The 22,848-nt window shown below is 38.2% G+C and overlaps 1 protein-coding gene and 1 non-coding gene across 9 annotated transcripts in view; one reads left to right on the forward strand and one right to left on the reverse strand.

Annotated features, from left to right (window-relative positions):
* NCOA1 (nuclear receptor coactivator 1) overlaps nucleotides 1–22,848 on the reverse strand; it is a 220,965-nt gene that overhangs the window by 14,114 nt on the left and 184,003 nt on the right. For all 8 annotated transcript variants that reach the window (XM_040224480.1, XM_040224484.1, XM_040224483.1 and 5 more), the window contains 3 exons: nucleotides 16,775–16,876; nucleotides 14,165–14,567; nucleotides 4,294–4,468 (listed from right to left, as the gene is read on the reverse strand). In XM_040224480.1, coding sequence (XP_040080414.1) covers nucleotides 4,294–4,468; nucleotides 14,165–14,567; nucleotides 16,775–16,876 — 680 coding nt within the window. The remainder of the gene's footprint in view (nucleotides 1–4,293; nucleotides 4,469–14,164; nucleotides 14,568–16,774; nucleotides 16,877–22,848) is intronic.
* TRNAC-ACA lies at nucleotides 22,596–22,667 on the forward strand. Its single transcript has one exon. It is a non-coding gene; the product is annotated as a tRNA-Cys (tRNA).

The following is a 22,848-nucleotide window of genomic DNA, read 5'->3' on the forward strand; positions in this document are numbered from 1 at the left end:
CAGATATTTTTATTTGGAAAACAAAATGCTTTTGAAGACTTCAATGGTCTTCTCAGATTTGAAGATAGCTTCATGTCTTTTCTAGGAAGCAAGATACAAGGGCAATAATTATGTTTTCCGAGTGCCTGTTTTACAGACTTCTTTCTTTACCACCCATGTCTAGACTGGTGTTACACCAAGGATCTCAATGTTAAACCAGTTTCTGTTAATAGGCAGAAGAGTACGGAATAAACTCCAAGTAAGTAGAATTTGAAACTTTATATCTGAATGATATAGTGATACAGATAAACACATCTAAAGGAAAATAATATGAATTTGCTTTTTTATGTGTGTCTTTGTGTCTTTGCTAAGTTCCACAAAACACCAAATGTTTTATGATTATCTATCAATTTTTAAACAATAAGCTGCTGGTAAAATTCCACCCATTTTAATGTTAATTCTAAAGAATTTTATTTCAAAAATTATTGATTCCATCAGTGGCTTTTCTGTTCCTTGCTAGCTCTTTGGAGGAAAGCAGGATGTACTGACATTTATAGCTTCCGGTAAATTAAGGTAATCATACTAAAATTCACAGGCTGAGAAACAGCCTATTCATCATGTCTGAAGAAAAGAAGTGAATTTTCCCTAAGTAATTATAAAACACAAATGCACGAAGAAAATTATATGCCTAGGAAATGGTCAATAATGCATCTGTGGACCATTAGTGTCTGCAGAGTGTATGCTTGTCAGACAGTGTCCCCACAACTAAAGGTGAGAAAAAAAAACCTATTAGTCTACTGCCCATTTTCTAATGAGAACATTTCTGCCTTAGACAGTGCTCATTTGTCAACTGATACATAAATCACTACTGTGGAGGCGCAGAGCTATGTAAGTTAATGCATGCAGAAGCTTCAAGGACTGCAATGATGTCATACTTAGTGAAAAAGGTTTAGGATTTAATTTCTTTTCAAATTTCTATTTGGGACTATGTAGTAGCTTAAGTTCTTTCAAACTAAGCCTGCCAATAGTTCCATTTTGGGTTCTTCCCTCATTGAAAGAAGACCAAGCCCTTTTGTAGCATTAATCACTGTTCCACAGCCTGGAATGGATTGTGGGGTTCACTGGCACCTTAGGCCCAATGCATGGAGGACCCCTCCCCCAACCTAACCCCTGACTGGCCTCATGGCAGTTACCACAGTTTCCTTAAGCTAGCACCAGGTATTTGGTAGCCCCTAAATCATGGTGGGGGTGGCAGTGAGGGGAGAGATGACAAAGTCAGCCTAAAGCAACTGTCAGATATTACAGGTATTAACAAACAGGGAGGAGTTCTGGGTCAAATAAGTCTGAGAAACAAAGGGTTAAACCACAGGACTTTGCCTTTAAAATGCTAATAAGGCCTGAGACTTTCCTTTGGGACTAGAGTTACACAGAAACACTGCCCTAGTGCCTGGACAAATAGGTTTGTTTAACCTAACCCTTTGTTTCTCTTGCCACCAAAGAGATAAAAAGACTCACGTTAGATATACTGTCTCCAAACTGTATCACATCATTCTGCTTAGTGAGTTTTTGTTTCATGTTTTATTTCTCTCTAACCTACTCCTGTCACTAACTACACTCTAGGTATATTGACAACAAGGGCTATTTTCCCCAGTTTCTTGTGGTATCTTGAACTGTGCAAAAGAGACAGTGAGAGATCACAAACTATATGCTGCCTGTGTTGATTAATAAGCTTTTATACAAGAACTAAATAAGCAAGTATGAATGTTTGAAAAGTTAGTGATAACTATTTTCTTTCTCAAATGATTTGAGAAAGTCAAAGTTCACAGAAACAGCTAAAGTACAACAAAAACTCAAGTCTATATTTGAATGTGAACCCAAAATATGACTGAGGAACAGGGAATCTCTGCACTCATTTCTTCAACAGATGTATATTAAGTGCTCATGTGTCTTAAAGGATGGGCATACAGAAGTAAACAGATACAAAGTCCTTGTTCTTCTGAGGTTTATATTTCAGCTGGAGGAGACATACCATAGAGAGACTAACACACAATATGTCAGATGTTAAGCATAATAAAGAGATATAAAGAAGGAAATGGAGGGACCAAAGAGTGGGAAATGGCGCTTAGAAATGATGGTAAGGGCGTCTAAAATGGTGACATTCAATATCTATGTCTGATAAGGTGAGACTTGAAGCATGAGAGAGAAAACCATGTGGCTACTGAGAGAAGAAGATTCCAGCAGAGGGATTTAAAAACGCAAAGGTCTGAGTATGCAATGTACTTGGCATATCTGAGGAACAGAAGAATAAATAGAAGCCATTACGGCAGAGTGAGTGATGAGAATACAGATGAGGTCAGAGAGGTACCCAGGAGCAAGATTATGCAGGGTGTCACAGGCCCTATATTGTATTTTGAATAAGCTGGCATGTTTTGAGTAAAGGACTGATATCTTGCCTCATGTTTTAAAAGCATCACAATGTGCAGACGAAACTGCAGTGGAGCAAGGGTGGAAGCAGGAAGACAGGAGGTCACTGCAGTGGTCCTGAAAAAGGATGATGCTGGCTTGCGCTAAAGTGTACAAGTGGGACAGGTAAAGAATGAGAGCTGCTAAGAAGCTGATGTGATTTCCTGATGGATGTGGGATGTGAGAGAAAGAAAAAAGGTCTTCTTCTGAATAACTGGAAGAATGGAACTGTTTACTGAGATGTGAAAGAAGTATGAGTCGAGCAGGTTTGGGGAAGAATATTACTTTAGTTATTGTCATGTTAAGTTTGAGATGCCTATTAGATTTCTAAGTGGAGCTGTCCATTAGGCTGCTATATATATGGTATGGTGTTTAGGACAGAAATCTGGGCTAGTGACCTAAATCTGGGGATCATAAACACAGAGATAAGCATGTATTATCAGTAAGACTGGAAGATATAATCAAGGGAGGAAGTGGATATGAGGAAGAGGTCCTAAAATGAGCTCTGAGGCCCTAAAGCGGAGGTCCGAGAGATGAGGAAGACCCAGCAGAAGAGACTGAGAGTTAGGAGGAGAGTTAACCTTTCACAAGAGAGAAAGCTGTTCCACAAGCCAAATGAAGAAAGAGCTTCAAGAAAGAGTAAGTGCTTGAATCTGTCAAGTGCTATCAATGCTCACTGCATTTGGCACTGTAAAGGACAGTAAGGACTTTGATAAGAATACTTTTGGTGGAATGATTGGGATGAAAGCCTGACAGATTCAATAAGGAATGGAAAGAGAGGAAGGAATTTAACTGCAAAGGTGAGCAAATCTGTCACCATTACTGTGTTGTTTTTTTTCCTCAAGGCACATGTAAATGATCAGGAGCAAGTGTTTAGTTAGATTCCGTTAGGGAACATTTTGCTAGGCGTAACTGCAACGGAGGGAGAGCTGGGCAAGAGGGCTGAGAATGCCTGTTAGGGAGTAATTATAATGATGGACCATGGAACCTAAAGTGAGTTCAAGAAGCTGGGATTAGAACACACTAGGAGACTAAGTTCTTGCACATCACACAGACAGTTCTATTTCTACCTAGCTGACACCAGTCCTCACGGAGAGCTACACAGTTCTCTAACAGGAAGTTTCCTCTCTCACCTTTCAATGAACTTTGAGAATATGGTCTTAAGTTTTCAACATTAATTACCTTACTTATTATGTTGTCAGATCAAACGGCTTCCCTGTCATTTAGAACCAAGACACACCCAAATTAAAACACTTATAAAACTCAAGTGATGTGTGAAAAGTTTAGCAGCCACAATTTGGGAGGAAAATGACTTTAGTAAGATAATTCTAAGTAAAATGGGTAAAATGAGGCCACTGAAAATCTAGAGATTCAAAAAGCCAGATACAGCAGAATGACCTTAGAAGACTTATCTTTGCGGTTGCTATGAAATCCTTCAAACATACCAAGAGTGAAACTCATATGCCCACTATTCAGCTCCAGTGAACTCTAACATTTTACCATTCTTGCTTTAGATTTTTAAGTGTTTTAAAAGTACTCATTTCTACCTCTGTCCCAGGGAAGCTCTGTTACTTAAAGGAGTTGAGCATATTCTTTAGATGCACTGGGGAGTGTGACAAAAAGGTTCGGGGCCACTACAGTACTTTTCTGTACTAAAAACATATGTATTTGTTTTAAAATTGACTTTAAACTTAAAGGACTTAAAAGATGCTATTTGTCAACATAAAATTCAATTCTTTGAATCTGCAAATGGATAGAAGCTAATAATCTTCTATTTGGATTCTGAAGGCGTATCTATTCTTACATGCTGTGGAGTATCAGGATGCTCATATACAAAAGCTGCCCCCTTACTTGTTGTTTCCCATTGCTCCTTGCTGCCAGGCCTTCATGTCTGGTGACTGGTAGCCAGAAGTAGGCGGAGTCTGCTGGAGCAGAGAGCTCTGAGGAGGAGGGATTGGCATCGGCACCATGGAGCTCCCAGGGCTTAGAGATGGAGCAAAGTTGGCCTCACCTTGGGGAACCATTCCTACAAATTGACACAAATTAATTTATGTGAATACACTATACATTTATCAACACCATAAAAAAACAATCCAGAAGGGTCTGTCATAACATAGGTAGAAAGAGCCTGTTCAACAGAGTAAGGAAAAAATTTCAGTCTCTCAAAAACAAAACAGGAAATTTTAGTATAAACAGATAAATAAACATGTAAAAGAGATTTGGAAGAACATTTCCATTCACTAAGATATTGATCTAGGTACCATGATTACACATGATTTTCTTTTCTGTTCTTTTCTGACTACATGAATTTTTAAGTATCAAAAACAAATCTGAGCACACATAAAAGATTTCTTTTGTAATAAAAAATAAGTAGAAAGGCTAGGGCAGATGTTCACTAAATTTTGATAAACATCTCATGACATATGTAAGTCAATTCATTATGCTGTACACCTTAAACTCATACAGTGTTCTATGTCACTTATATCTCAAACTGGAAGAAAAAAATGACTAAGTCCTCGGGATGTAATGTATAGCATAGTAACTATAGCTAATAATACTGTAATGTATATCTGAAAGTAGCTAGAGTGGATCTTGGAAGTTTTCATCATGAGAAAAAAATTTCTAACTATGTACAGTAATGGATGTTAACCAGACTTACTGTGGTGATCATTTTGCAACACACATAAATATCAAATCATCATGTTGTACACCTGAAACTCATACAATGCTGTCAATTATATATCAATTTAAAAAATTTTTTAAAGCTTAAAATATAAGTTGAAGAGGGAAAAAGGTAAGAAAAACCCATGTATGAAATGAAAAGTGAGAAAGTTTTGTTATCTCCTTCTCCTCAGTTGTTTTTATGGGCTCTTCTTCCCTTCCCTCTTTTTGTTTTTCCCCAAGCTTTACTGAGATGTAATCTATTTAGTGGGCTTCACTGGTAACTCAGCTGGTAAAGAATCTGCCTGCAAGGCAGGAGACGCCGGTTCAATTCCTGGGTTGGGATGATCTCCTGGAGAAGGGAGAGGCTACCCAATCCAGTCTTCCTGGGCCTCCCCGGTGGCTCAGTTGGTAAAGAATCCGCCTGCAATGTGGGAGACCTGGGTTCGATCCCTGGGTTGGGAAGATCCCCTGGAGGAGGGCATGGCAACCCATTCTAGTATTCTTGCCTAGAGAATCTCCATGGACAGAGGAGCCTGGCAGGTTACAGTCCATGGGGTTGCAAAGAGTTGGACATGATTGAGTGACTAAGTACACACACACACACACACAATCTATATAGCAACAAATTCACCTATTGAATTGCATAAGTCAGAGTTTTAGTAAAATTATTGAGTTGTACAACCATCACCACCATCCAACTTAGATATTTTTACCACATCTTAAATTTCCCTGTGCTTGTTTGTGGTGAATGCCCATACCCACCTCTAACCTCAGGCAACTATTGATCTGCTTTCTGTCCCTACAGATTTGCCTTTCATTGGAAACCATTCATACACCTGAGGTCTTTTGTACCTGGCATCTTTCACTCAGTATTAACGTTTCTGAGGTTCAACCATTCTGGGGCATCAATCAGCAGTTTGTTCCTTTTTATTCAGGATAGTGCTTATTAGCAGCCATTGATATAACTGTTGAAAACCAAGTGATCATAAAAGTAAAGGTTTATAATTGGACTTTTTATTCTGTTATAGTAATCTATATGTTTCTTGTTGTTCAGTCGCTAAGTCATGTGCAGCTCTTTGTGACCCCATGGACTACAGCACACCAGGCTTCCCTGTCCTTCACTAACTCCTGAAGTGTGCTCAAATTCATGTCCATTGAGTTGGTGATGTGATCTAACCATCTCATCCTCTGCAGCCCTCTTCTTCTTTTGATCTGTATGTCTATACTCGTTCTAATACTACACTGTCTTGATTTTTGTATTAATAACTTTTGAAACTGGTACTCATCCAACTTTGTTCTGAATTTGCGAAACTGTCTTGGCTATTCTAGGTCCTTTACATTTCCACATAAATTTTAGCAGAAGCTTGTCATTTTCTCAAAAAAGCATGTTGATATTCAGATAAGGATAGTGTAATTATAAGATCAATTTGGAGCAAATTACTGTCTTTTCAATTTTTTTCCTCTCTGATTTCACTATGTATAGTTTTCCATTGTTGTATCTTCAAGTTCACTAACTTTTTCTTTTATAAGGTCTAATCTGCTGCTCATCCTGTCCAGTGTATTTTTCATCTCACACACTGTAGTTTTTATCTTTATCTGTAGTTTTGAAGTTTGATTTTGATTTTATTTATATGTTTCATACCTTTAGTTAACATGTTTAAGACTTCCTCTAGATTCATTAACATACAGAATGCATAATTTATAACTTTTAATTCTGTCACCTGTGTAACTTCTGGGTTGGTTTTGATGACTCATTTTTCTTCTTGTTATTGGTTTTATTTTCCTGTATCTTTGCACATCTGATAATTTTAAAAAAAAATCAGCTTCCAGGGTTTGTGAATTTTACCCTGTTAGGTGCTAGATTTTTAAAAATCTTTTAAACTTATTTTTGACCTTTGTCTGGGTCATGGGTAGGCTACATGGTAACAGTTTTAATTCTTTTGGGTACTGGGCCTAGAGCGACAAGAGCAAAGTTTAGTCTGGTGCTTATTTTGCCCTGCTACTGAGGTACAAATATTTCTGAGTATTTTACTTGACACTCATGAATTTTGAGGTTTTCTATTCTGGTTGGTGGAAAGAGGAACTGGCCCTGTGTGAACTCTGAAGATGTTCCTTCAGTTCTTTTTGGGTGATTTTCCCTGGCCCTGAATTGTGTACGGGCACATACAAACACTGATCAGTTCTCAACTTAAGACCTGAGCAGGACCTTCTGTACATCCCCGTGGTTCTCTCTCTTTGTGGTTCTCTTCTCTGTGGTACTGTTTTACTCTAGCTGCCTTGGCTTTCCCAGACTTTAAGTGCCACTACCTCAACTATGGGAAACCACTGGCTTCTGCTGGATCTCCCCTTCCTACAGCAGAGCCTGGACAATTTCTACAACTATTGTTCAATTTTTGGTTTGTTTCAGAGGGAAGAGTAAATCTCGTCCCTATGACTCCATGACCAAAAGTGGAAGCTGACAACAATTTAAAAAAGAAAAAGGCGGGCAGATGTTTTCTGTTACATTAGCACTTTGTGCTTTTTTTTTTTTTTTCCTGACCAAATATTTCACAGTTAAATACTACTGAGGTAGAGAAAGTTATAAAGGTGCAGAAAAAAAAAGAATATTGTAATGTGATTACCCATAATTTAGTATAATTCATTCAAATCTTCCTCTATGAAGTCTTGCATAACTTTGTGGACTGCTTCTTTTCCTTATCATTATACCATAAGTATGTTTCTATGCCCTTAAATGTCTCCTTGTAAACATAATTACAGGTTCCTGTATAATATTTTGTGTTCTGTCATTATTAATACAAAGACTTCTCTCTTTGTTTGGTTAATCTGGCCAGAGATGTGGTTACTTTATTCACTGTTGCTTTTTATAGGCTACAATTTTTAAAAAGTATTTTAAATTTTCTGTGAAAGTTTAGTCAACTTTGGACTTTCTGAATTTTTTCTTTCACTAAATGTTTAGCTACTTGTCTTCTTGGTAAAATTTATATAACTAAAGCTACATATTTTTTCCTTGTTGCTTCCTCTATATATAATTTAATCTCTGGTAAATAATTCTTGACTTAGAATATATACAGAAATTATTATTTTCATTTATGACTCTAGAGGGTGGGTTTTCCACACCCATCATCTTCAGTTTTATATCAACTGTATGATTAATTCTACATTTTAAATTTTAACTATTCTAGTTATGATCCTTAAAAAAATATTTACCTGTTCCTAATGCATTTTAAATTTTATTTATGATAAAATAATTTCTTTCAGGAAAAATATATATGTGAGGGGAGAGATGCTTAACATATTGCGAACATTATTCTGTGGGATCAAAGATAAACAATAAATAAGATTGTAAGTACATTAGCAAGCTTTTTGACTTTTTTTTTTTCTGGCCTCATTTCACATTCTAACTGCCCATGTTTTCTTTATCAGATGACCTAGTTTTAGTAGAAAGAACCAGTCCAGTGAATAATAAACTTGGAAGGGTAGAGTTCTGGTCCCAGTTCTGTCACTACACTGGACCTTGGATTTCTTGGACCAGACATCTTGTTCCTTCTAGTTTAAAAATTCTACAATTCTATCTTTGATTATGCTAAGTCTCCCTGCTGGAGCGTAAACAGCACCATAGCCATCTGGCAGCGGCAACCAGAATTAGGATTTATTTTTCCCTTGAAAGACTCATTGAGCATCTGCTTTCCCCACCAGACCACTGTGCTAAGCACCTGAGCAACCAAGATTTCAAAGGTCACACTTTTAGCTCACTCAAGGAAGTGTGAGCTGTTTAAAAAGAAAGGCAGCTGATAAACACGTGGCTATAAGACAGGGTGGTGAATGCTTATGATTGGGAGAGTCAGGGAGGGTTTCCTAGAGGAGATACCTCTGAGGGGAGGGAGGAACAGGAGTGAGCCAGGTGAGGGAAGGACATTTTAGACAGAGGATACACAAAAGTCTAGAAGAGAGAGCAAGGTATGTATTCTTTCTTGAAACTTGAGAGGTTTGTTAAGGTGGAACATGGAGACATGGAGGGAAGTGGAAATGGAGCTGATGAATCTAGCTCTGGTCAAGTTTGGGTCCTGGTGGAAAATTCAAGAATGTCTGTCCAGCAGGCAGTAGTACACATGAGCTGAGTGATTTGGTTTAGAGATAGATAGAGAGTCATTGGCATAAAGAACTCACTGAAGCCACAGGAGTAGATGAGGTCACTCAGGAGTGAGCACAAGTAGCAAGTATACTATAGTTCACAGAAAAGGGAGCTCTGGATTGGCTCTAAAGAATCCATGAAATAGGTACAAAAGTTTCTTTTTAAATTTCCCTTATATTTTCTTTGGATATTACCACAGTAAATAATAAAATTTAAATTTCTAATCCTGTTCTAATGCACTCATCCTTATGGCACAATAGTCTAGAAAAATTTTCTGTTTTCAGAAATAAAAGAAAGCATGCTCTGTCATTATTATTACCTACGTTCCTTCATTTATTTTGGGCCTATATTAAGCTGTCGGATTCCCTTGTGGCTCAGTTGTAAAGAACCTGCCTGTCAATGCAGGAGACATGGGTTTGTCCCTGGGTCAGGAATATACCCTGGGGAAGGAAACGGCAACCCATTCTTGCCTGGGAAATCCTATGGACAGAGGAGCCTGGCAGGCTACAATTCATGGGGTTGCAAAAGAGTCAGGCATGACTTAGCAACTAAACAACAATAATAAACATTAAGTTGAAAAATGCCAAGACAAAGGACTAAAGCAAAATTAATTTATTCATCCTTTGGTTTTACTATCATTGATTAACACAGGGGTCAGCAAACTTTTTCCACAAAGGGCTCAGATAGTTAAGATTTTCAGTTTTGCAGGTCATAACATTTCTGTAAGAACTACTTAACTCTAATGTGTGAAGTCAGCTACAGACAATATGTAAACTAATGAGCATGGCTGTGTTCTAATACAACTTTATTTAGAAAAACGTGGTGGTTTTTGTTTTTCTGTTTTTGGAGAAGGCTCGATTTGAAAGGGTTAAAATTTCTCTAGAACTTGAACTTGTACCAACATAAAACCTGGTCTTGAAGCTTTCTACCAGCTTGTTAATCACCTTAGAGCAAGTTTATAATTTAGAGCAATAGAAAATATTTAAAATATTGCACCTTTAAATGTTTTTATGCTCTCCAGAAAAATAAAAAAAATTTTCTTTGTGCTTTTGTTTTTTCCATGGAAGACCTGAAAGCTCTGCCATTTCATTTCAAAATGCAACTGGATGAAACCATTACTCTCTCCACTATACCTAGCTTCTGGGGTTTGTTTGTAGTACAAATAACTAACTTTATTTTTGTTTTAAATCTTATTTTGTGAAAAGCATTTTTTGTCAATCAAAAGTTGGACTGGAAGAAAAATCCAGGTACCAGATAAAGCACTTACAATGGGTAGTAACACATCTGGTTACACTGCCTGGAGAAGAAGGAAGTTCTACCCACTCATTTCGATCACTGTGTTCTACATAGAATTTGCAAGAGATCAAAGATGTGATCCACAACCCTGAGGGAAATCATGTCAGCTTCAAAGGAAAAGGGGTCTTGGATCACCACATTTCCAGATGGCTTTGTCAAGAAATAGGAGCAGGGGACTTCCCTGGTGGCCCAGCAGCTAAGACTGTGCGCCCACTTCAGGGGGCCTGGGTTTGATCCCTGGTCAGGGAACTAGATCCTGCATGCTGTAACTAAGATCCAGTACAGCCAAATAAATATTTTTTAAAAAATAAACAGGAACAGGATAGAAGTCCTCCTTTCTTGACTTTCCAGAGATGAAGCATTAAAGATCATAACTGAAAATTTACAGAACTACGTTTTTTTTTAATTAGTTAATTTTTAATTGAAGTATAGTTGTATAATACTATATAAGTTTCAGGTGTACAACACGGGATTCACAATTCTAAAAGGTTATATATTTATAATCATGATAAAATATTGACTAAATTCCTTGTGATGTACAAGACATCTTTGTAGCTTACTTTATACATAGTAGCTTTTGCCTTGCCCCTAACTTGCCCCTTCCTCCTTCCCTCTCCCCACTGGTAACCACTAATGGTTTCTACATATGTATCTGGTTTTTTCATTGTTGTTCTTTTTATATTCACTAATTTGTTTTATTTTTTTAGATTCCACATGTAACTGATATATTACACAATATTTGTCTTTCTCTGTTTGACTTATTTCACTTAGCAAAATAGCCTCCAAGTCCATCTATGTTGCAAATGGAAACATCTCATTATATTTCTTACGGCCAAGTAGTATTCCACTGTATACATATACCACGTCCTCTTCATCCACTCATTTGTTGATGGACATTTAGGTTGGTTCAATATCTTGGCTATTGAAAATAAAGTTGCTATGAACATTGGAGTGCATGTATCTTGTGTTGGAGAAGACTCTTGAGAGTCCCTTGGACTGCAAGGAGATCCAACCAGTCCATGCTAAAAGAGATCAGTCCTGAGTGTTCTTTGGAAGGAATGATGCTAAAGCTGAAACTCCAATACTTTGGCCACCTCATGCGAAGAGTTGACTCCTTGGAAAAGACTCTGATGCTGGGAGGGATTGGGGGCAGGAGGAGAAGGGGACGACAGAGGATGAGATGGCTGGATGGCATCACTGATGCGATGGACATGAGTCTGAGTGAACTCCGGGAGTTGGTGATGGACAGGGAGGCCTGGTGTGCTGCGATTCATGGGGTCGCAAAGAGTCGGACACAACTGTGCAACTGAACGGAACTGAGCTGAGGGGAACTGCTGGGTCACATGGTAGTTTTATTTTTAGTTTTTTGAGAAGTACAGTAAATACCTTATTTTTTAAAAAGAGAGTTTTACTGGGGAATTTATTAATGTTTGGCTTATCTGTAGTTATTTTTTCCCAACGAATGAAATAAATCTTTTGATTTAAAGCTCTACAATCAATATCAAAAATGCTACTAAGAATCTATTTGCTGTTTTGGCTAAGCTGTCATTTTGGAAGAGCAGTGGGGAAACTACATAGGACTTAACTACATAAGACTTCTAATGCTGGAGGAAGTACTTCTGTAGGCTAGAATAAGGTGAAGGAACCGCGTCAGATTCTTTGCATAGAGAAATCAAAGATACAAGAAAAGAAAAAAGAAAAAAAAGACAGGAAAATACAACTCTTCTGAAAGCCATTCCTGTTCAGACAGACAATCTTATAATTAAGATACAGATTTATAATCCTTTTCTTGCCCACACATATAGTGTAAGTGATATAAACCAGCCAAAGATGACTTCATTGTCTTGAGGACAAAGAAACTGATATGGCTTAATTTTGATTAAAATGTCTTAGAGAATTCTGATGCACTTTGACACATGTCTCCCCAGATACTTAATTTAACAGTCAAAAGAATTTCAGCACTTGTTGCCACCAGAATAAAAAGTCTAAATTGATTTGGCTGTCAAAGTTGATAAGTATGCTTACTGCCATGTGAAAAAATCTCTATATAGCTTCAACATTTTATTCAAAGTCAAATAGCAGGCTTCTCATTGAAATTCATTTTGAAGCAGAATGAAATTTTTTCTTTCATTTATAAAATAAACGGATTTCATCTTTTTTTTTTTTTTTACAGAAACCTGCCATTAATTTAGCATCAAAGTTTAGTTAAACCTGGTAGATTAGTCAAATGTGTTTTATTGCCACTACTAATTAAAATCTCCAAGTGATAGAACAATCAAGTAAGATATCATAACCTAGGACAAAGGAGTGCTTTTGAATTGTGGTGTTGGAGAAGACTCTTAGTCCCTTGGACTGCAAGGAGAGCAAACCAGTCAATCGTAAAGGAAATCAATCCTGAATATTCATTGGAAGGACTGACTTTGAAGCTTAAACTCCAATACTTTGGCCACTGATGTGAAGAGCTGACTCATTTGAAAAGACCCTGATGCTGGGAAAGACTGAAGGCAGGAGAAGGGGATGACAGAGGACAAGATGGTTAGATGGCCTCTCCGACTCAAAGCACATGAGTTTGAGTAGTCTCCGGGAGATGAAGGACAGGGAGGCCTGGCGTGCTGCAGTCCATGGGTCGCAAAGAGTCGGATGCAACTGAGCAACCGAACAACAACAACCGGACAAAGGAAATAGGAGAGAGATAGTGCAAATAAAAAACTTAAAAAAGAACAAAGCTTTTGGAAGCCAAAAAGTTGCCTGATATTTCACAGGAATAGCTTACAACCTAAGAAGCTAAGAGTGGAGACACCAATGAGGGGTCTGAGATAATCTGTGAAGACTGACAATCCCTATGTAAACTATCAAAAACAAATTCCAAGATAATAAAAAATCTGTATGCAAATTTTGAGCCTATGTATTTATACCCTCCGTCTGACATGGAGTTTCATTACAGGGATCCATGAGAGAAAGTAAGACAGTAAAAATGTGCTTTGCAGACAAGATGTTAAAATTTTTAATGTCAGACAGGTCCTTAGCTATGGAAGAGAGAAGCCACAAACCACCACTTGGTAGCAAGAGCTAAGCCTAGAGCTTGGATCTCCTGACCCCCGTGTCAGTGCCTTGTGGGGTCTCAGCTCATCCAGGCCACGGCAGTGAAAGCCCCAGTGCTAACCTCTAGGCCACCAGGGAGCTCCCTCAGCATCTTTCCTCTTCAGCAAACTGCCTCAATGTCAGTGAACGGAAAACACACGTGAAGAGAGAGACCTGAGTCTGATGTGGTACAGTCCTCCTTTCATATACCTGGGGGATTGGTTTCAGGACCGTCGTAGATACGAAAATCCACGATGCTCAAGTACCTTAGATAAAATGGGGAAATAGAACCCATGCGCATCCCTCCATAAATCATCTCTAGGTCACTTTTGATACCTAATACATGTAAATGCTATGTAAATACGACATAAATAGTTCCCAGGATGCAGGGAATTCAAGTTTTGCTTTGAGGAGCTTTCTGGAATTTTTTTTTTTTGGTGGGGGTGGATATTTTCCACTGGGGTTGGCTGAATCCACAGATATGAAATCCATGGCTACCAAGGGCCAACTGTATGTACAAACACAACATAAAGATGTAAATCCTCATACCTGATCCTGGGTACTGGAAGACATTCTGCTGCATCTGAGGAGTGATTCCAGTGCCAAACTGCCCACCCATGTTTCCTGTCATGCCTCTGTTCACCATGCTGCTGCGGTTGGCCAAGGGCGCCTCGGGATTTGCTGCCAGTTGTGAAAAAGGACTGGTAGAGGCAGGTGGGGTTCCTGGATTTGTACCATAGTTTGGTGGGTAGGGGAATTGCTGCGGAGCACCCTGAGGAAGACGGGGGTTCCCCATTTGAACTGGCAGTCCAGATGAGGGAGGGAGGTTGTTCCCAAAGCTTTGTTGCCTCATGAGCATGGCTCTTTGCTGCTGTATTAGCTGCCTCTGTCGGTGCTGTTGACTATATAACTCCCGCTGGCGCTGTGCCAACATCTGGGCATTCAGGGGTGGCTAAAAAAGAGAGAAAAAAAAACTTCGCTTATTAATATTATTATGATTACCCCTTACCTTGGAAAGCCTACTAGCTTGGAGCAACAGAATATGCAGCAATTATCAGTGTACAAGGCAAACTAAAACAGAAAAAGGAAAAAAACCTCTTAAATAACATCCCCAGGAGAGAAAATGAATTAAGTACATTTTACATATTAAAGTCAAACAGGACTGAGAAAAGTCAAAGAAAACATATATTGATTACTACTATAATATAGGTCATGAAACCAGTTAAGAGAAACATGAAAACCATAGAGAAGAGAGAGAAAATGTGCTTGCTGATTTCTATCTTATCTGGCATTAGGTTATTAGGGGACTTCTTTTCATTTCCACAAAATTCACCACGTTTCTAGTATGGAGGATATTAGTTTTCTCTTTTCTCATGGAGATCATTTATTCCACTTAAATGAATAAAATGTGATTATAGGTGATTTCAATTTTCATTATACTTTTATGTATTTTCCAAATTATCTATAATGAATGTACATTATCTTTACAATTAGGAAAACCTACAAATACCATTAGAAAAGGAAGAATCAGAAATCTAGGATCCAAGGCCAAACAAATAGTCACTTAAAAAGAAAATCTTTAATTAGAAACAAAATAATACGCAGAAATAAATGAACCCTGGTATTTTATAGCACTGTTGCAGTATGAGACTACTCCAGGCTTTAGACTAAGTGTTTTAATAGCTATAATATTATGAATGATGACAGAAGTGGTAAAATTAGTTTAAAGTCTCCTTTTGGGCTACCTTCGGAGAAGGCAACAGCACCCCACTCCAGTACTCTTGCCTGGAAAATCCCATGGACGGAGGAGCCTGGTAGGCTGCAGTCCATGGGGTCGCTAGGAGTAGGACACGACTGAGCAACTTCACTTTCACTTTTCACCTTCATGCACTGGAGAAGGAAATGGCAACCCACTCCAGTGTTCTTGCCTGGAGAATCCCAGGGATGGGGGAGCCTGGTAGGCTGCCATCTCTGGGGTCGCACAGAGTCGGACACGACTGAGGCGACTTAGCAGTAGCAGCAGTTTGGGCTACCTTGCGAAGCAACATGGCATGTCAATAAATCTTTCCTCAGAAAATGTCCATTCAGGTCAAGGAGCTGATTAAAGCATACAGCTTCATAAAAATGAAACTTGCCAACCAGAAGTAGCCCAATATGGAAGAAACTGACATATGACTTCTTAACGGAAGTTGTCTTTATGTGAATTCCAACAGTGGGGTTTTGTTTCCTTATAACCGATTTCCCCTTGCATGAACTAACCACTGAGACTTTTAAGGCAAAGAAACCCAAGTCTGGATCCATGGAGATGCCAATACCTGCTGCTTAACAGGAGCTTCTATCAATATTTATCTTTTTGGTTAGTATTTGCCCTCAATCCAACTAGGTCCATTTTATGGAGAAAAGTTTGTCTGAATCCTTTCTAAAATACCTCATCTCCCTAATTTTTGAGTTCTTGGTTGGGAAATTAAAAACAAAAAAAAGTGGTTGAGGGAATTCCCTGGGGCTCCAGTGGCTGGGACTAAGTGTTTTCACTACTGTGGGCCCAAGTTCAATCCCTGGAGAACTAAGATCCCACAAGCCACATGGTGCGGCAAAAAAAAAAAAAAAAAAAGCCGTTGAAGCAAAAATATTAAAATATGTGCAGAAATGAGGAGGAAAGACTATATCACACTTAGAAGGCTACCTGGTTCTTTTTATGTTTCGTTTCAATGGCTATGAGCTCACCCACAGGATTGTTAAAACAAAAATTGGAAAATGCTGATGCTCAGACTCAACAGAGAACACAAGGCAGTTAAGATAACTAAGCAATGTGACTTGGTTTTGATCAGGTTTCAGGTACTGTGCACACAGTTTCATATCCTTGGCTTCTTATTACTGATACTATTCAGGACAGCAATAAGAGTTTTCTACTTAGTCATCTGATATCTAATAGCAATGACAACAATAACAATAAAACGAAACAAAGAATCCTCAGCTTTAGATCAAATGTCAGTAGGGGGTATCAAAAACTGATTATAAATTCATTCTAAAAGAAAGCTACAGTACAAACATCATTAAGAGATAAGTTCACAGACCATTTCAAAAACACCTAAGTCAACACTCTAAGAAACACAACTTGGGTTAGAGAAGTACTAACAATGCCTGGTTTTCTCACATTACCTGAGGTGTAATTTGCTGCTGCATGCCTGATCTCATATTGATGCCAACAGGAGCATTTGCTGCAAATTGGTTCAAGATAGCTTGCCGATTCTGGTGTATCAACTAGAGAAAAATAGAACAATGAAATAAACTTCTACATACAAACATACAACATGACCCTTTAGAGTAACATAACTTTTTATTGATTATTAAGAGGTTTTAGTATTGCAAGTTTAGTAAGATTATTTCCCACATTTGCCAAAAGGTGGCAATTCCTAACATTTATCAAATACTTTCTGCCTGCTGCTGCTGCTGCTGCTAAATCGCTTCGGTAGTGTCCAACTCTGTGCGATCCCATAGACGGCAGCCCACCAGGCTCCTCCGTCCCTGGGATTCTCCAGGCAAGAACACTGGAGTGGGTTGCCATTTCCTTCTCCAATGCATGAAAGTGAAAAGGGAAAGTGAAGTCGCTCAGTCGTGTCCGACTCTTAGCAACCCCATGGACTGCAGCCCACCAGGCTCCTCTGTCCATGGCATTTTCCAGGCAAGAGTACTGGAGTGGGGTGCCATTGCCTTCTCCTACGGAACTCTAAATATGGCAGAGCATTTAAAAGTAGAATATACACACAACATAAATATATATACAAGTACACACATGTATGTACATGCACATATGCTTATATGCATATATTACATTTTATGTAATATTTTATGCTCTGCTATATTTAGTGTTCTGCAGTGTTTATACATACATATATATGCACACAAATATGTTTATCATGCTTTCTTTTTGTAATTTTAAAAACTCTTTATCTTGTATTGGGGTATAGTCAGTTTGGGGAGGCTTCAAAATCACTGCAGATGGTGACCGCAGTCACGAAATTAAAAGACGCTTGCTCCTTGGAAGAAAAGCTATGACCAACCTAGACAGCATATTAAAAAACAGAGACATTACTTTACCAACAAAGGTCCATCTAGTCAAAGCTATGGTTTTTTCCAGTAGTCAAGTATGGATATGAGAGCTGGACTTATAAAGAAAGCTGAGCGCCGAAGAATTGATGCTTTTGAACCGTGGTGTTGGAGAAGACTCTTGAGAGTCCCTTCGACTGCAAGGAGACCCAACCAGTCCATCCTAAGGGAAATCAGTCCTGAATATTCACTGGAAGGACTGATGCTGAAGCTAAAACTCCAATACTTTGGCCACCTGATGTCAAGAACCGACTCATTGGAAAAGACCCTGATGCTGGGAAAGTTTGAAGGCGGGAGGAGAAGGGGACAACAGAGGATGAGATGGTTGGATGGCATCATGGATGCGATGGACATGAGTTTGAGTAGGCTCCGGGAGTTGGTGATGGACAAGAAGGCCTGGTGTGCTGCAGTCCACGGGGTTGCAAAGAGTCAGACATGACTGAGTGACTGAAGTGAACTGATAGTCAATTAACAATGCTGTGACAGTTTTACATGAATAGTAAAGGGATTCAGCCATACCTATATATCCCCCAAACTCCCCTCACATCCAGGCTGCCACATAACAAGTTCCAAGTGCTATACAGTAGGTCCTTGTTGGTTATCTATTTTATATCATGCTTTTAAAAACTCATTAATATTTAGTTATTTCAGACATGTGCAATAATGGAGAAAAAAGAAACATCAGCCTTGGTCTAAAAGGGTTGTGAGTAAAAAAGTACATATACATAGGGAACACTCTCTAAAGGTCTGGAAGATGAATGGAAAAGTTGAGGTACTTCTGACTTGGAGGGTACCTGTCTAATGGGCACGTATTTGGGAAAAATCCAATGTGATTTCATTAGCTGAAGAGAATTATGTAAGAAACAAATGGTCTGAGAAAATGGACTATTTATTTAACTAGAAGAAGTAATTATACTTTAGACCAGCATTTCCCAAATTGGTGTTCTAAACAACATTGTTCTGCAGGATATTAATAGATGTGCCAGGAAAATAGCATGCTGTGCTGTATTAAGCATTGGAAATAATGGGTTACACAAGGTGAAACAGATTTCTTTAGTGTAGTAATTCTATGAGCCTTCAATTGGCTAAAGCACATTGTGGAGCTCCAAGGAGGGGATAAACTATGCAATTCATTTATTGTGAACTTTTTTTCTGACATATAGCCATTTATTATTATTTCCTAGAACAATCTTCTATGGTACACTAGTTTGAAAGATACTATCTATATCAGGCTCAGGATTCCATATCAGAGTTATGCCTTAATTTTAGCAGGTAACGAAACAAGCATCCTTAGAAGGGTATTTCCTGATAAACAATCTACTGCTTCAAGGATTACTTGTCCAATAACTTGATATGAATAAACTGGTAATGGAGATATAATAATAACAATAATATTGTTTTGTGTTGATATAGTACTTTATAATTTATAAATTTCTTATAGTCAACCTATCAATATATTTTAATATCTTCATATCTAATACATTTAATAAATTTTAATATACTATTTACAAACTAGAAAGTCTCTGAAAGTTTTATAAGAGACTCCAAAGAGCTGTAAATAGTGAGTAAATCTCTCATCTCTAACAAGCTCAATTCTTAACTCTGGTTTCATTCATTTTTTGACTCCAATAATTCATGGGGTCGCAAAGAGTTGGACATGACTGAGCGACTAAACTGAACTGAACTGAGATTAGAAAACAAAATGACTTGGAGGGAGAAACCCAATATAATATAAATATTACAATTATAACTTTCAGGTACTGTGGAATAGGATAAAACATTCAGAATCACGTCAAAAATAAAGATAACCAATATTATGTCTCTAAAAGTCAAAGAGGCTCTTAAAAGTCTGAAAATCTATATACTTCTTAATCTCAAACTTATGTCAGATCTTAGACATAAGTTTAAATTAACCATTAGTTTTACAAAGATTTATCAAAAAACTTGGTATATGCAAGACACTAAATAAAGTTTGAAGCCTACAAAAGTGAGTAAATTTCTATTTTCTGGGAATTCCCTGTTGAGGTCAATACAAAACAGTGCAATGCAGAAGTTATAGGCTGAATATATAGAGAGGGATACAGCAGCATGGGGCAGCAACTAACTTAGCCTAGGACATGAAGGCAGGGACCAAGCACATGAGTGAGCTCAATGGGACCTTGAAAGATGAGAATGCCAGGTGGCAAAGAGGGTAGCAGAGTAAACTCAAGGCAGAAGGAACTGCAAGTCTAAAAACCGAAGACACAGGGAATGAAAACAGGTGAAGAAAAGTAACATTTCCAGGAGTGTGGGAGTTGGGATTCCAAACTGACAGCTTTATATATTCTTTGCATTGTGAGATAACGTGAAAATGAAATGGTTGGGGACAGAGGAAAAATGAGAAGTAATAAAAATGAAAAAACAACCTTAGAAAAATAAATCAAAACCTTATAAAATAAATAGGTAATTTTTAGAAGTAAAAGGAATTGTTCTAAAAGCAGCAATCTACAAGCACTTTCTGTTAAATAAAAACGATCTATTCCTATCCTCAGAAAAACTCTTATTTTCCCCTTCCCTTGACTATCTGTGTGTACAACCTAACACTGTGTACAACAGTTTCACTCTGACATGCCTCTTCTTTCTGATTACTAAAATTTTACCCATTTTCCAGCAACTTCTTCCAAGGAAGTTCTCCTAAAAGGATCACCATGTCTGTAATCTCCCCTGAAATCCTAATTTTTGTTAGTTAGGAAGTGGGGAGGAGAGAGGTTGATAATCGTTAGAGCTGGTAACACAAATTAAAAAGCAAGCCTATAAAGGTTTCGTTGACAGGCTTGTTGTATTACTAAAGGAGATGTATGCGGGGCTTGTGGCAAGTGGAAAAGCACAAACCCAGCCTATGTGTATAAAATGCACACATGTGTGTGCACACACACACAATTCAGGCTTGTTGTCACTTTGAATGGATTTTTTTTCCAATGCCTTAGCAAGAAGTCCTCCTACAGTAAACCTAAAAGATGATTATCTTGTCAAGAAGTTCTCAACCAGGGGTATTCTGCCCCATAAAGGAGAGCTGGCAATACATGAAGACATTTTTGGTTATCACAGCTTGGGGAGGGGCTGCTCTTAGTATCTGGTGGGTAGAGGCAAGGGATGCTGCTAAACATCCCCAGTGCACCAGAAGCACCCCCTTAACAAGAATTACCCAGTTTCAAAACACTAATAGTGATGAGGCTGAGAATCCTGATTCAGTCACCATGTAAATTATTGTCAAGACAAAGATTTCCTTAAGGAAGCTTATTCTTTTATCAAGCAGTTTTTATTGCCACAAAGTTTTGTTTCTCATCTAGAATTTAAAAACAAAACAAAACAAAAAAACCTCTTTCTGAACCACAGTTGGTTTAATCTGCAGATGTGGAACCTGAAGATACAGAGGGCTGAGTAAGTTTTGAATACCCCAGGCTGATGATAAGCTCTGAAAACTGCCACTATCTCTTTATTCTTTGCATTCCTCTCAGGACCTGGTACAGTCACCATAAACATGTTCTGTGAAAAATTAAATACAAGGGAGCTAGTAAGTATTTCTTATTCTTGTGTTGTCTAGTGCTGAATGACAAGTTATAACAAGAAACAGTTTATCTTAAGTAATATTCAGAACATATTAATAGTATACCCTCGCTTTGTATCTCTTTTTTCCCTTCTCTTCCCTTAATTTCCCTTTGTCTTTATTTCACACTAACATTTAAAAATTATTCCTTTTTAGTCTATCATTAAAAGTTTTTCACCTTATGCCATCTCTTTCTTTCTCCCTTTCATCATCTTCCTCTTTTTAAGTGGCATGGAAGCACATTTTATATTATTTGTTGTATTTATTGAATATAATTTCATAATGATAGCGAGTATTTACTAAATGGGACTACATGCCAAGCACTCTGTTAAGAGCTTTATATCCAAGCTCTACATCTATTAACGGCTTCCCTGGTGGCTCAGGGATAAAGAATCCATCTGCCGCCTATAATGCAGGGGACATGAGTTCGACCTGGGTTGGGAAGATACTCTGGAGGAGGAAATGGCAACCCACTCCAGTATTCTTGCCTGGAAAATCCCACGGACAGAGGAGCCTGGTGGGCTATGATCCATGGGGTCGAAAAAGAGTGGGACATGACTTAGCGAATAAACAACAACATCTATTAATGTTATCTCATTTAATTCACATACCACCTAAGAGGTAAAGGAATTATTTATTAGACTCTTTTTAAAGATGAGAAATCATAGGCTTTAATATGATAAATAATTTTACTACTGACCCACCTCACGTAAGGTTAGAACTAGGACTTGAAACCAGAGCTAACTCTATCATGCTGCTGCTCTAATAAATTTAGCTCCTTCTTCTTCTTCCTTCCTCTATTAGTAAGGCTCCAGAGAACCTCTTTAAATGCTTTTTTAAAAATCCAAAGCAAAACAGACATATGGCTAAAGAAATACAAAAGAGTAATAACAACAGAAGCAACAGCCTACATTTCCAGTCCCATTTCCCAGAGGATAGTTTTAGCTATTTGGGTTTCTAGTTCTTAATGATTACCCTTATAACTGCTGCTTATACAGTCCTAAATATTTATGTCATTACACCTGCACATTATTTGTCATGAGAGAAAATATTTATCAGCAATATCTCTTGATGCTCTACTTTAGAAATTAAGCTGTGCTTCAAAATTATTAATTTAATAATTATACAAGATGCTCATCCTATTTTTTACCTCAAAAAATGGAAGTAAATTGCTTTGAAACTCTTGGTGTTAAAGGACTTGGTTATGAGCCAGCAGTCTTTAATTGAATGAGTCTCCCTTATTCTTATCAGAGCAGACTGAGGATGACTTTTTGTGTCATAAGGGCTTCCCTGGTAGCTCAGACGGTAAAGCGTCTGCCTACAATGCAGGAGACCCAGGTTCGATCCCTGGGTTGGGAAGATCCCCTGGAAAAGGGAATGGCAACCCACTCCAGTACTCTTGCCTGGAAAATCCCATGGACTGAGGAGCCTGGTGGGCTACAGTCCATGGGGTCGCAAAGAGTCAGACACGACTGAGCGACTTCACTTCACTTTTGTGTCATAAAGGGTCTGGGAGTGGACCTAACACCTTTAGTGCACT

The sequence above is a fragment of the Oryx dammah genome, unplaced genomic scaffold (genome assembly GCF_014754425.2).
Source record: "Oryx dammah isolate SB20612 unplaced genomic scaffold, SCBI_Odam_1.1 HiC_scaffold_25, whole genome shotgun sequence".
Lineage (NCBI taxonomy): Eukaryota > Metazoa > Chordata > Mammalia > Artiodactyla > Bovidae > Oryx > Oryx dammah.